Consider the following 14777-nt stretch of genomic DNA (forward strand, 5'->3'; position numbering starts at 1 on the left):
TATATAGTTCATAAAACCAGAAATCGATGATTACTATGGTTAAACCATGGTAAATTGTTCGTGAGGAGTATCACTTGTTTTAGCTTAACTTCATGTCTAACCCGGAACACATGGAAAACGGGCCACGTGGTATAAGAACTATATTACTTGTTATCCAAGGCCGCCAGATGAAACCTGTATCAAACGACAGGTTTAATCTTGTATTTCAATGTATTTTTGTTGTTTCGCTCCGGATCCATGTTTTGTCTAATGTATTCCGGCACACAGACACAGCAAACACATGTCAAAGCTTTGAAGTCACTCGAGTGCGCTTTTCATCTTCGTGTTGCCTTTTTGTTTTGTATTTCCCTCTATTTTTCACACAAGTACTTTTCTCTCATTCTGTTGAGTATAACAAACAGCCTTTGTTTGGAGGGGCGGTTAAATCAAGACGACATCCTCCGTCTGTCATGTTGATTGTTTTAATGTACCTGAGTTTTGACTGATGCCTGGTCGGCGCGAGCGGAGGAAACAAACAAAGCAAGTTTCGCAGAAGATTAAAGCAAACATTACCATAAAATCAGCAAGTCAAATCAGTCATGGGGTTAAAATAATAATTTCACTGCCATTTTAAATCTTTCTCGGAGTTAAGCAGTACTGCTATTCATGCGTCAACTTTTAAGTTGCTTTGAGTCGATGTTATACAGCAGAGAAGTTTTGAAAGTGTGAAACTTGTAATTGTCTTCCTCCTTGTGCCTGACAAGGAACGCAGATGCACTCTTTTTCCCATCTAAAAATGGAGCAGCGTAGAGTTACTATTTGATGTCGGACTCCAGCCGCGGGGCAGAAGGACCGCTGTTCTTCGCTAATTAAATACATGCATTGGATAAACCCCTTTCGCATAATAAAAGACCCAAATAATTATCATCTCAGTTGGAACACCTCCATCCTGTTTCTGTTATGAACTGTGTGGAGAGAAGAACCCAATTGCAGGCAGACTCGGGGGTGAAGGAGATAACAATGAATTTAATACACAATAAACACAAAACAAAGACTCACGATGGAGTAAAACCAAGACTAGACAAATAATAGGGACAACCAGGACATGGACTAACTAAACTAGAAAAATAAACACTAAGGACAAGACTAAACTGACTCACCAAAATACACTGAACGAGAACTTGGTACTTGACACAGCATAGAGGAATAAAGTACGAGATACCAAATACAATGAACGAGCACAGGACAATAGACAAGAGGAGGCTTTAAAGGGAGACAGACAAAGGATAATTAACAAGGGTCAGGTGCGGGTACTGAAACACTCAGGGAAGGTTAACGAGGAAACGAGATGGCGGGAAACACTGACGAGACACGAGAAAGCACATGGCATGTCAGAATCAAAACAAAGCCATGTCTTTCTCACACAAAACCTAAGGCTATGCCATGACTCCGCTGCAAGACCAAGAATAAACATGACATGATAGCGGAATCATGACAGTTTCACTCTTAGATACAAAAATCTCAATTATCATTGTTGTTTTTTTGCTAGCATCTAAATGTGGAAGGCGCGTCTGGTCCGCCCGTTCCCTGCGGCATCCGTGTCTCCGGCTCTCCATGATTGCCAATTAGAGCAGAAATCAATTTACAGTCTCCATTGCTTAATTGATATCATTATGTTTACTGTATGAATAATTGATTATTGTATCATTAGCCTACATCAAAACGTAGTGGTGCGTGAAGCGGGCCCGGCAGGTATCTTCCCTCATTTAAGCCGTGATTGTGGATAATTAGGGGTTACCATTATATTCTCACTTCCTCAAATGCCGCCATTGAAAATTCAACCTTCCAAGTTCAGCCAGACGCTGTAGGACGTAAGACCCAACCCAATGCATTTTCAAAATAAAAAACACTTTATTTTTTAGGAAAATATCATGTTAAAATTGACTACTATGAAAAGCTTCAGATAGAAATGGTGAATAAATTACCAGGCATATGCAGAGCTCTCAACATTCAAAAATACAGATAATCATGGATTACTCATTGCTCATGTGACTATGTTGTGTTCCAATGGACGCTGAAGGGTTTGTCCAGAGTGTGATGTTGTGATGTCACATCAAATTCTAACACCTGAAATTGAAGTGAGAAAAAGAGAGTTATTCAAGTGGAACAATGGCACAATTGAGACAATTTATGGACAAATGAAAGAGACAAATCCCATATGTGGTCAAAGTTCAATGAAATGGTCATTAAAGTGCCTGAGAACATCATTACAGCCAGCTTTGGTTTAGCACACAAAAAAGTGCTGGTCGTTTGGTCAAAAAGGGATGAACCCAACCGTTGGGTTCATCCCTTTGGGTTTGTCCCTTATTGACTGGGTTAAAAATATCCCAGCATTTTTTACATTGAAGGACCTATAAAAAACGGATTAATAATAAAAACATCCGTTAATACACTCTGGGTTATTTTCAACCTAGCACTAAGTCAATAACAGAAAAATGGTTGCGGCAGACTCCACGACAGCCAGGTGATTAGATCAAAATAGAAAGTGGCGTAGTTCGCATTTCTTACGTTTTTAGACACAAAATGTATATTCCAACACATATTTCAATGTCTTTGGTCTAAGCCGCAGATATCCACTCACCCTATAACCACCCCTGCCAACGGCTAATTTTGTGCCTTTTTGACCCAACGCTGGGTTGAAAATTTGCAAATTCGCCAGAAGACATTAGATTTAGACTTGGTTTTATTAAGTAAGTTCAATTTTAAATGGACTGAAATATGACATGTTTATACTGTGCGATTACAGGCCACTTCTGTCTAGGACCTCATTACGACATTATGAAGAAAAACAAAAAGTGTTAGAGACTCGCCGGGAAACGCCACCTCTGATCTGACAGAGGCAAACACACCGGCGTGGAGACAGATGGAGCTGCTCCGGCTCTTCAGAGTTATTATGCAGTTGGGAAATACTAAGAAAGATAAATGAACGTGTGTGTGCTGGAACACTATAGTTATTCAAATCCACATGCACACTGCTGCTTTGTCATTTCCCACCTTCCATCTTTCTCATGACTCACATAAATCTCAGTCTCTCCTGCATTCTTATTATTAGACAGCGTGCAGTCGATGTGCATGCAATTTATTTCCTTACATTCTGTAAGTCAATTATAAATTTAGCTAATTTCATAAGAAAATGTAAATAAACTGACATATTCATTATTATTATTATTATTATTATTCTATACACTAGATTTTCCACGTTGTAAGCATCTCTCCTTCTGTACCATTTCTCATGACTGTGTGGCTGATTCTGATATCGAGAATGAAAATATATTATATGTGTCATTGCAGTAAGCGTCACACCTCTGTTGCCGGGTCGTGTTTGAAAACCAAGTCGACATTCCGATTTCCATTCACTGTCATGGTAACCTGAGTGATGGGCACCGTTCCTGAACCCCACACCTTCACCATACCAAGGGTCAGTCTGTCAGCCAGTGCCAGACCATTTACGTCAACCCTGCTTGACAGAACGCTCTGAAAACAAATAAACAGGACATTTATTTATTACACTAGAGCAAACGCCCATTTATAAGCAAACAAGGCTAATGTGAAAGCCCAAGCTTTTATGCAAATAGCGTTCTTTTCTTTTCATATGGACCAATCATTCACGTATTGACTGGTCAGTCAAGATAGAAGAGTGGCATGAAGATGGAAAATAAGATCGGGAAGTGAATAATAACTGCTAATAACCTCTATTAAATTGTGCTATTTCGAGACTGACTTTACTTTATGAAAAACATTATTTATTTTGTGCTTTAAGACATTGAAAGCTGTTTCAGGGCAATTTAGACTATAACATTTATTTTCATGGAAATTGACATCGTTTTCATTATACTTTTATTATAACGTGATTCTCTTTACATTGTCATTAGTGTTCTATAGAATTATAGTTTATATTATATTTAATGAAATCATATTTGATCCATTATGGGACAATTAAAGAGGAAAAAATAAGCTTAATTGCCACGAGAACGGTTTCTCATTCCCTCACATGATGTTGAGCTGAAACACAACCTGGTCTTGCTCTTGACACGTTTTGTGTGATACCCACCCTTCTAAATCTCACTAGGAACGAACATTAACACATTTTGTCGAAAAAAAAGCAAAACAGAAGTGTGCTGTTTTGGGATTTATGTCACAGCTGTTCTGCGACGATTTGAGCTCGCAGTGTTTGACCTTGTTTTACATAGACTCCCTCGCAGCTCCACAGAGGCGCATTTCCCCCCGCTTTATTCATCTCAGCACATATGACAACAGACCCACGAGTAAGTGCAGAGTGCTCTGTCCTGGGCCAAACGGCCCTCGGCTGCTACACTGTGAAATGGTTTTGGATCCGGATTTTGTCACAAATAGAGAGTGGCCGCAGATGTTTGGCTTCAAGTGAGACGGACAATCTTGGATTGTCCGTTGCATTTAATGGCAACCGTGCATGGCCGCAATCCAAAAATATCCAAACAACACACTTTCTGCAAAGCACGTTCATGTACCTCAGACGCTGAAAATGACGTCAACAGGTATTTTTCTGTCTTGACGGTGTCTGTGAACAAAAAGGACAAATTATGACAAGAAAAACAGGGCAATGATTTGCAAGAAAAAAACAGTATGCTTGCACAGTTCCGTAAACTCACCGATTCCCTCTCCATCATCCCAGAAGAGAGATCCATGTGCTGAACCGTCATCATTGAGAGCAACAAACAGACCCAGAGGGTTCACACGGCTAAAACGGAAAAGAAAGAGTCAACACTACTGTATATCAACCGGACCCGCAGGTGGGCACGGACAACAGGAAAGCATCTTTTTATGCTTTATAGGCTGGAAAAAAATACAAGCTGTTTAAACCTAGCTGCTAAAAATCAATAAACTCAATTGTCACGGATAAAAAAATACTAAGGTGTTACCCTACTTTTTTGGGAATGGTGCCATGGCAACGCTGGGGATTTATATTTCACTTTTGTTGCGCATGTACTATTTTGACATCCTGTCTAGTTCACCCGCTCCATTAAGAAAATAAACAGAATTTAACATTACATTTTTTAAGCCTTTGTCTTTTTGTGTGTTTAATGAATAAACATCACTAATTTGTGGCTTGAAAACGTAAGACTTCATAAAACGGTTACTGGTGCTTGATTCTGATTGGCTGAGCCGAGTTCAAGCTGATTTATAACGGCTGACCGCATTACATAACCTAAATATCACTTCATTGACTTTATTTTAAGAAACTTTGCTACGCATATGGAATAAAGCAAAAGACCTGCAAAGCAGCGGGTTACAGGGCCCTTAGCTGTTATAAAATGCACTGTAACCCACTGCTTCTTGAGGCTTATTGCTTTATTAGACTACGGCCCACAATGTACCGCATAAATAAACCATATTCAATCGATGTTGATCTTTTGAGACTATAATCAAGTAGTTCAAGAGCAGTTTGATTTAGATGTTTATATGGCATGCACTTCCCTCATATTTTGCTTTTAAATTGGCCCTACTCTTGTCCCTTTATTCCCCAAACTTTACATATTGTTCACATTTATCTACAGATATGCACTGTAGATGTCCTGTTATAATGCGGCACATACACTAGAAAAAAATGAATGAAAATATTGTCGAATCACCTGTTTCGTGTGTTGTTCTCAGCTTTCTGCCAGGGCAGAATGTGTCCTCCTCTCACATGCAGGTTAATTTTGTCCAATGGTGCATCCATATTCAAGAACTGTCCTCGAAACCCAACAGCTTCACCCTGGTCGATTAATCACATAAAACACGTAAGAGCTTCGATGTACAATCAACGTTTGGACGGTAGCTGTATTCTTTTTTATTTGACGCGCTTACAAAACCTTGCTAATAAAGAACCGCACGCCTGCTGATAAAATGCTTACTTGCATGCTGATAAACACCTTACCGTGTGGTAATCGTACCAGCGGGCGTTTGGCACGTAGCCTCTGACCACAGTAACACCCTGTGTGAAACAAAATGGGTGAGAAGACAACATAAACAATTTGAAGATGATACTGTACATCGTTGATATCACATATGCAGACAAAATCAAAACTGGAATTGTACACTTGTGCTTGCAGTGTGAATATATTTATTTGCATACCGGGTCTAAAGCGGGTGTGATCAGAAGGGCGGGACCCCAGAGGAACTGTCTGTCGATGCTCCACGTGGTTTTGTCTGTGACAAACCTACAATACAGAACAAACGCTGAAAACATCATTGAAAAACAGACTTGTTATATTTGTACCTAAAGTGAAAACATGTTGAGGTCAAGATGCTAAACAAAATCATCTGAAGCCGGTCCAATAAATCATCCACACACAAGGTGGAACAGGAATATTACATGCAGGTCAGTGGGGAAGTAAGAGCAGAAAAGTCAATAAAAAGACTAGATTCAGATGCTCAGAAAGAGGTTCTTGCCCAGCTTCTGATTAGTCATTCCCATGATGCTTCTGGAGAGATGTAATGGAATGTAAGGACGAATTAAAAATAGTGCGACAGAGAAAGTAAGGCGTAATGATGAGGTATTCCGGGAAAAATTCGGTCTCTTGTGTCATCGCAAATCCATTTTACTTTCTTTTGACATTCTCGGAAAGTTTTCTTCTTCTGCTGCATAGCTCTTAAATCTCAAGTTTGTGTATCAAACACCAGGTTTGACTCGATGGCTTCGTACAGGTTTGGGACGACACAAGGCTCATTAAATCACTTTTTGATAAACCAATCCTTCTAAAGCATACTCACTCGTGTAGCATGGGTCTGACCACCGTGTTACCATGGACGTGAGCTTCGTACATCAGCGTGTACAAATAGGGAAGGAGGGTGTATCGAATGTTCAACACATCACGAGACATAGAGGCGAAATCATCTCCCCAGGCCACGGGATCTTGCCTCTGATAAAAAACAAGAAAATCACATTCTTTACATCATGCTTTCTGACACCATGGGAATAAACGCTTCTGGCCAAAACTATATTTTGTAATTTTACGACCCAAATACGAGCAGCTGTGGTCGGCTAATTCCAGACGTACATCTGTGTCTGTGTACGGGCAGAATGTTAATTGTGTGCCAGACAGAGATACGCTTTGCCCTGTTGTCTGGCCTGTACGTGTCTCTCTCTGCGTCTAGCACTCACGTCGAGTGCTCATATACTCCCAGAGAAAGAGGTGAAAGTGTTTAGAATTCACAGACGTGACTGCTATTTTACAAACCTGGACAAATACTTTATATATGAAATGTTTCCGCATGTGGATTTCTATGTACAGTAGCATTCAGTAGTCTAGAGGTAGACGTTTCATTAAAATATCATATTTTTTGGCCATATATGAGCAAACTATTCTTTTAAAATTCACATATGTTAAAGATTTTCCCCTGTTTCCCATAATTTTTCATGATGCTGTGTGGAACGTGACATTAAAATGTATGACTGGACGAGATCTTCCTCTTAGATGTACTTTGGTGAACTACTGTATATTCACGATGCAAGTGGTAGGATGGGTGGGGCAATATTTTGAAGCTCCAAAAAGTGCATCCATCGATCAATAAACTGCTTGACACTGCTCCGTGGTCTAAACAAATTTCTTTTGAAGCGAATCGATGCGTTTGATTAAGAGACATATCCATATTGACATTGCTATTAACGATAATGTCTAACTTCCGTTTTACCTCGGATGCACGTAAACCAGAGGCTTGTTTTTCGGGCAAATGTGGGTGATGAAAGCTCCCGCGCAGTGGAGACGGTATCCTATTGGAACAAAACCAAAAGTGACACGTTCGTCATCGGAACTTATGACGATGATAATGCCTGCGTCATTTGCCAAAAAAACAAGCGCAGTTGAGCAGTTCCTCGATCGATGGATGCACTTTTTGGAGCTTCAAAAAAATCGCCCCCCATTCACTCCTATTCTCCTGCATGGATGGAAAAGGATACGTGGTAGTATAACTCCGACTGCATTATTCTTCAAGAAGAAAGTCACATTCAGATAGGATGCCTTGAGGGTGAGTAAAACATGGGAAAATGGTGTGTGTTCTTAGCTGAAGTATCCCTTTAAACAATAGGAACATGCTGCATAATTTGAAGTTTCATTTATGTATAATACTTAATAGTTATCATAGGAATTGCGTTGCTTTAGTTCATTTCATAGAGCATTGTGTAAGCAGCGTAAAGGTCACAGGTTTGATTCCCACAGGTTCCCAAACGTACTGCAAGTCATTTCAAGAAACAGTATCTGCCAAATTCATACATGTACAGGTAGGATAGGGCTCTGGTCGATCTCACAAATGAGCCTTAGCAAGAACGACCAAATCATGAGCCTTCATTCTGTCTGACCTTTTGACTTCTAGATCTTCCAGCACATTCCCCCGTTTCTCATTATTTTTCCTGATGCGGTGTGGAACGCGACATTAAAATGTGTGTATGGACTCGATCTTCCTCTTAGAGCTAAATGCAAAAAAACCAAATAATTCCAAATGTACTGGCCTATGACTCCATTAGCATGCGACTTAGCGTGATGAGAGAGACAACCGCGTGATTCCAGTGAACTCTGAGGCTCCGACAGCAGCGTCAGAATTATGACCTGAAAGAACCCTCTCTCTCTCTCTCTCTCTCTCTCTCTCTCTCTCCTTCTTAGCAGCTGGCATCAGAGAGAAGATTTGCACTGCAAAATGACTTTGCCAGACATTAAAAGGCCAGAGTATTTCTTAAAGGAATAGTTCCCACCCAAAATTCGGTCAATATTTACTCCCTCTCATGTTGTTTTGTAGTATGCACACTGTCCAATTGACTTTACTATAAAATGCTGTAAATTCCTTCAGCAGTATTGGGGATTAAATAATGAACTTCTTTATTTTATAAATAATTTTCTCTCATTTGTAGATCTATCTCTTTTTTTCTCTCTATGAAACCATCCACTCTTTTCTTCCTGGATGACCTTCCGTTTCCTTGCGTGGCTGCATTAAAGCTAATGACCTGACGGGGTAATTACAGCAGCAGAGATAAACACGGCCCGGCTCAAGCGTACAGGAGAGGGAAGGACAGTGTCTTATTGAACATGAGGCCTGTCCGGCCGTTGCAGGTGAGTGAATCGGCACAAAAGCAAAAGATCTGCGGTGTAGAAAGGACAACTTTGTACTTTTGAATTAAATTTGTAAAAACTAAATTCTCTATTCACTGTCAGTGGGTGGTTAATACAGGGATTAATGTATTCAACGCAAAACTAAAATCTGTTTATAATATAATGTTATATAATGCTATTAATAGTATCAATAATAATAATATATTTTTGATTATATTAATTATATTTTATTTTAAGTATTAAATAAATCATAATTGCAATATATTAGTAATATTTTGGTTGTGAATTGGTAAAATTGTTCGAGTTTAGTTGATCTATCTTTAGTTTATTCACACGTTAAGTAGAGAAGACCAGCCCATATTTTTCACCCGGTAGTATTGTTATTACTTTAGTAATAATGTTACATACTCAAAATAATGCCAATAATTATAGATTATATGAATTCTATTTTATAAGTATTAAATCAATCACAATTCCAATACATTATTGTTTTTTGGTTGTGAAAGGAAACTCATTTCAATACTTAAATTTATATACTTTAAATTTATAAACGAGTCTGCTGAAAGTCTGGCTGGTGCATTTTCCTCCTGTCACGTCTCTTCCACTCACTCAGCTTATTGGATTTTTTGAGAGGTCTTATTGTTTGCAAAGGCCGTGTATTAAACAGGTGCTATAGTATATAACTCACAGCCCACCTGTCTGCTAAAAACATGATATTAGTCAGCACCCTGTGAAGGGCCCTTTCCATCGCTCCACGGTCACATGCATCTAAACATCAATGACCATTTTCAAAGCCTCAGAGTACCATAGAGAGAAACACTCATGTCAAAGATTGTCATGGCTGCCTGTGGTGTGACATTATCTAGTTTCATCCTGTATTTTAATGCCTGTCGCTCACTGTCAGTTATTATCACATTTAACATCATACAAACATTTCAATAACAAGCCTGTACTTCATGTCCTGTTGAACCCACTGTCAAATGCTTGTGCATTTTCTGTAATACCATTTATAACTACCTTAGCATATTGAAGAATGTATGTATTTGTGTGAGTATGTTCCTACTGGCATATATATGGTGTTGTGGTTTCTTGAGAACGGGTAGAAGGCTCCCAGCTGCATCCAGCGTAAACACATCTCGTATTGTGCAGGGTTAAAGAAACCACAGATATCAGCACCGGTCTGAAACACAAGTGTAGCGGTAAAACAACAGGCAGAAAAAACGTACAAAGAGACTTAATTATATAACTCCATTATAAAATAACCGAAATATAAATAAACTTTTATTGTCAAGGACTGTGTCTCATGCGACCAGGCTAAAAATAAAGTTGAATTAGTAATAATGAAAAAAAACTATATCTGCTGAGGCAGGAGACAGGAACTTACATATGACACACCAAATATGCTAAACTCCATCATTCCTGAAAGACAGACAGAGACAGTTGGACAATGCCAACGTTATGCACGTGACATTTTGAGTTATGGACATAAAAATATAAAAATGCTCAGAGACTGTATTTGTTACCAATATATTGAACCATCTTGTTTATATTTTACTAAACCCTTCTTTATAGAGTCTGAACATCAGAGAAATGTCAGTCCATGCACACATTTTGTTTTAAAAAGACAATTAAACATGCTTATGGATGTGACAAAAAAGGACACCATTTTGAAGGATTTCTGTGAATCAAAATGCACGAACTTGAAGCAAAAGTATACCCAACGAATAGAGAAGCAATGCCTTTTCACAGAGGATAAAATAGTTACTTAATACAATTTTCATGTGTTCATTTATGAGGAATATAAACAGTTATGGTTGTGGAACTTTCATGACTATGAAGATCATGCACTTAAAATAAAACAAATGCGTTAAAACTTGAAGAGAGACCTGATATGGGTATTTGAACCACCAAATGTTGATTTTATAGTTAAAACGTTTTTTTTTTTTATGGGAAGGTTGAAGGAATGGCCCAATTGTGTTTTTATTGAAGATATTTCGTATAGGCATGAATCGACACTGAATATCTCAACAATCTTTTCCAACAAAAGGAACCAACAACTATTTTATAAATGTATCCAGTTAACCATAAAGGAAAAAGAGGAAAGTAAAGGGCTACTTGCCAACACAAAACTCAACATAACAATGCGAAGGAGGCTTGAGTCATCGCCAGGGTGTTGGACATATCCAATACCCTACAAAATGTTGGGTTGTTTTCAACCCTTTGTTAGGTTAAAAAGGGACACTCCAAACTGTTGGGTTCAAATAACCTAGCAAATGTCCATATTTAATCCAACGAATGGTTGAAACAACCCAGCCACAACACAAAAACCAACAGTTTTTAGTGTGCATGTTTTCAACCCAGTACTGCGTCAAAAATGGACAAACCCAATGGCTGGGTTAAAAAAGCCCAGCACATGGTTTATATTTGACCCAATAATGGTTAATAATCACCAGCAGTTTGGGTTCTAACGACCAAGCATAAGTTATTTCATAACCCAGCGGTTGGGTTTGTCAATTTTTGCTTGGTTTAAAATAACCATATATTTCAATGGCCGCCGTACAAAAATGGTAAAACAGCATGTTTTCAAACATAGGCAATAGGGTTATGCTTAAATTCCTAACCTACAGTATAGAAAATCGTAACAGAAAGGCATATCTGACCAAGCACCGCTATATATTTACACACACATACCTATGATGGATTTCAGAAGTTGATCCCAGGCAGAATAGTTATCGCCGAGCCAATGCCCTGCCCACTGACCACTGCTTGGATACGTTGACCGGGTAATAACGATGCCTCTCTTTCCAGTTACATCAAGCAGAGCACTAACACGCAACGACAACAAAATCAAAACAACTTTCAATGACAACTCAGAAAATCTAAAAGTTTAAGGAAGGATGGTATAACTCACTCATAAGTGGGTTTCGTGTGTGACCAGCCGTACAGATTGTGGACATCGTAATGTTTGACACGTGTACCATCGGGAAGGATCTGCTCGCTGTTCATGCAAAGAGTTTTATGGTTCAGACCTTTAACTTTGGACTCCAGGGCTGAGAAGAGGTCACAGACACACAAAGAGAAGGTAAGACAATCAAACTCCTTCGCGCTTTTTAGTGACCCCCTATTTATTTTCACTAAAGCTGCTTAGATACATCTTCTCTTTTCTTTCATCATAGGTGTCAAAGCATACAAGTCAGGAAACACACCTGAGGATTGAACTTACGGGGCATGTACGGAGGGTTTTCCAAATTTGGGTCCCCCAGACAATTCTCTCCGACGGTGCCATGCACAAAACTGGCTGGCTCGTTCATGTCCTATAGAAAGAACATCACAATGACTTAACTAATGAATGCAATGGATGAGACGAAAGGTATAATGAACAAGTTGTCTTTTCTTACATACGTGACTGCGATTTTACAAAACCACTCTTAGTGGACCCAAACAAGCTTCTTATAAATCTTGTTGTCTAAGAAATCCAGGACTATGTAATATATTTAGTATCTTGTTGGTGCTCATTGGCCCACAGACAATAAAAGGTGTTCAAAAGACAAATCTTCTCAAAAATGCTTTACTAGGATATTCTAGAAAGATTTTTCCCTCAAAATCGATAATTTCCAAAAAAGAACACTCACAATCCAAAGGCCGTCAAACTTCAATATATTGTTGTAAAAATCTTTGATCTCATTGTGCCACCACGTTGCTGTGCTGTTCTTGAAAAAGTCTGGGAATGCCACAAAGGCCCTAAACATCTAAAAACAGAAAAGTAGAGACAGATGCATGTTTAATAGGATGGATTGGTTGATACAGATGTGTGTTCAATAAATGCTGATTGGCTAATAGCAGGGTGCCACGGCATCATCATCTTTTGTTTGAAAGTACATCCCATTGTACTGATGCTTTTTAGTATGAATGTAAACAAGTAAAATGATGTCTGGCTCTCTGACAGCAGAGAGATAAAGAGAGAGAGAAAATGGATAAAGAGGAAATAGATACAGTATGTACCTCTACTTGAGTATCCCAGTCCAAAGAGTTGTCCACGGTCACGTTAGGATAGTCAGGCCACACCTACAAAGAGATCAAGAAATTCAGATTAAAATAAAATAAAAGTAACCGACTGATGCCAGAGATACACTCTTAAGATGCTTTAAAGGTTTCTCACAGCGATGCTAAGGAAATTACATTTTTGGTTCCACAAATAATCAGAATCAACACAAGGTATGTTAAAGAACCGTATCACATTTTTATAATCGGAAAAGCTTTTTTCTCCACAAAGAACTTGCAAACGAACGTTTCTTCGGATGTTAAAGTCTTAGACATTAAAAAGTTATTCCATGACATTTGAACCTTTCTTTTTAGGAGTGTAGTGGTTATTGCGGCACAGAGGAAAGACACCAAAAGAAATGATGACACGAAATAAATGAATGTTGTGTTTGTCATACCTTCCCCCACACAATTTCACTGCTAAGTCCAGGAGGCCATTTAATGAAAACATCTTGGTCTTTCCCACGAGTAAATGGCAAGTATGCTTCTGTCTCATTCCCTGCTATAGCCGGATCCTGAAGAACACAAATAAAACAAATCATGTAAATCAATCAATAGTCTTAATCATTACTCCAAATTAATTTTCAATAATATTGTTACATCACATCTGGTCTCAAACCTCAAATAAATATCCTTGAGATTTGTGTTAGTTTTCCGAGTTGTCAAATAATTTCTATGAATTTTGTGTAATTGGCCTTGAAATCGCTAAAGGAGGTGTGCTTGTACCAAAATGATGATGAAATGCATTCCCTCCGCCCTCATATTATCCACCAGAGCGGGAAGATCCTTGAAGTCGTCTTTGTCCACCGTAAAATCCATCTGCCTCTCCATGTAGTCGATGTCGGCATATTGCACGTCCTTTGTGAATGCAAAGGTCACATTACGATCAAAACCTGATCCTTTTGATTTTTAGGTGCAAATAATGTTTCGGTTTTTGGGTTCATTGCATTTTCCAGTTCCCCAGATTTGCCTTCGTGACATTATGTGTTTGAGAAAAAATGTCTTACGTAAGGAATATTTGCGGCTTTCATTTGACTATAAAGATCTGCGATCTCCGTATCATTGGCGTATCCATAACGACAAAGTTGAAACCCAAGTGACCAATAAGCTGGAAGAACTGGACGGCCAATGATCTGTCAAAGACAAAAAAGCAAATTATTTGAAATTCCATGAACGACATTGAGATGGCTAAAGAGAATCGAATGGCTCTTCCATCTATGTCACAAGCAGGCTCGCTTTGGATAAATATTGATGTTTTTCATCCGTGCATGTGAGTTTATGAATGTTATTTCATGTGTGTTTAGATTGAGTGCACTGTGGGCAATGAGGCAGAGAAACTCCAGCTGCTAAATCATATCAAGCCAGAAACAACACACACACACACACACACACACACACACACACAAACCTCAGTGTACTGCTGAACTACTTGTTCTGGAGTGGGTCCCAGCACCATGTAGAAGTCCAAGATACCTCCGACAGTACGGTACGTCAATGCTGGAGTGGGCTGTAAGGTCATATCTAAAACAAAACATTCACAGCAAATGAAGATTCAAGTCATATCAATAAGCTAATAAAGCAGATTTATTTGACACGTATGTCCAGCCTAATTCTTGTTTTATTGCATGTCCCAGA

The 14777-nt window shown here is 38.9% G+C and overlaps 1 protein-coding gene across 1 annotated transcript in view; it reads right to left on the bottom strand.

Moving 5' to 3' along the window:
* Nucleotides 1-985: 985 nt before the first annotated feature.
* si (sucrase-isomaltase) overlaps nt 986-14777 on the bottom strand; it is a 37212-nt gene continuing 23420 nt past the window's right edge. Inside the window, exons 30-48 of the mRNA XM_079465720.1 lie at nt 14551-14663; nt 14150-14275; nt 13869-14000; nt 13541-13657; nt 13104-13166; nt 12734-12850; nt 12325-12415; nt 12013-12151; nt 11793-11926; nt 10486-10520; nt 10165-10281; nt 6772-6920; nt 6134-6218; nt 5936-5992; nt 5649-5773; nt 4668-4756; nt 4527-4576; nt 3343-3513; nt 986-2106 (exon numbers count right to left, since the gene is read on the bottom strand). Of these exons, the coding sequence (XP_079321846.1) occupies nt 2032-2106; nt 3343-3513; nt 4527-4576; nt 4668-4756; nt 5649-5773; nt 5936-5992; nt 6134-6218; nt 6772-6920; nt 10165-10281; nt 10486-10520; nt 11793-11926; nt 12013-12151; nt 12325-12415; nt 12734-12850; nt 13104-13166; nt 13541-13657; nt 13869-14000; nt 14150-14275; nt 14551-14663 (1985 nt within the window). The 3' untranslated portion in view covers nt 986-2031. The remainder of the gene's footprint in view (nt 2107-3342; nt 3514-4526; nt 4577-4667; nt 4757-5648; nt 5774-5935; nt 5993-6133; nt 6219-6771; nt 6921-10164; nt 10282-10485; nt 10521-11792; nt 11927-12012; nt 12152-12324; nt 12416-12733; nt 12851-13103; nt 13167-13540; nt 13658-13868; nt 14001-14149; nt 14276-14550; nt 14664-14777) is intronic.

Source organism: Barbatula barbatula (genome assembly GCF_947034865.1).
Source record: "Barbatula barbatula genome assembly, chromosome: 10".
Classification (NCBI taxonomy): Eukaryota; Metazoa; Chordata; class Actinopteri; order Cypriniformes; family Nemacheilidae; genus Barbatula; species Barbatula barbatula.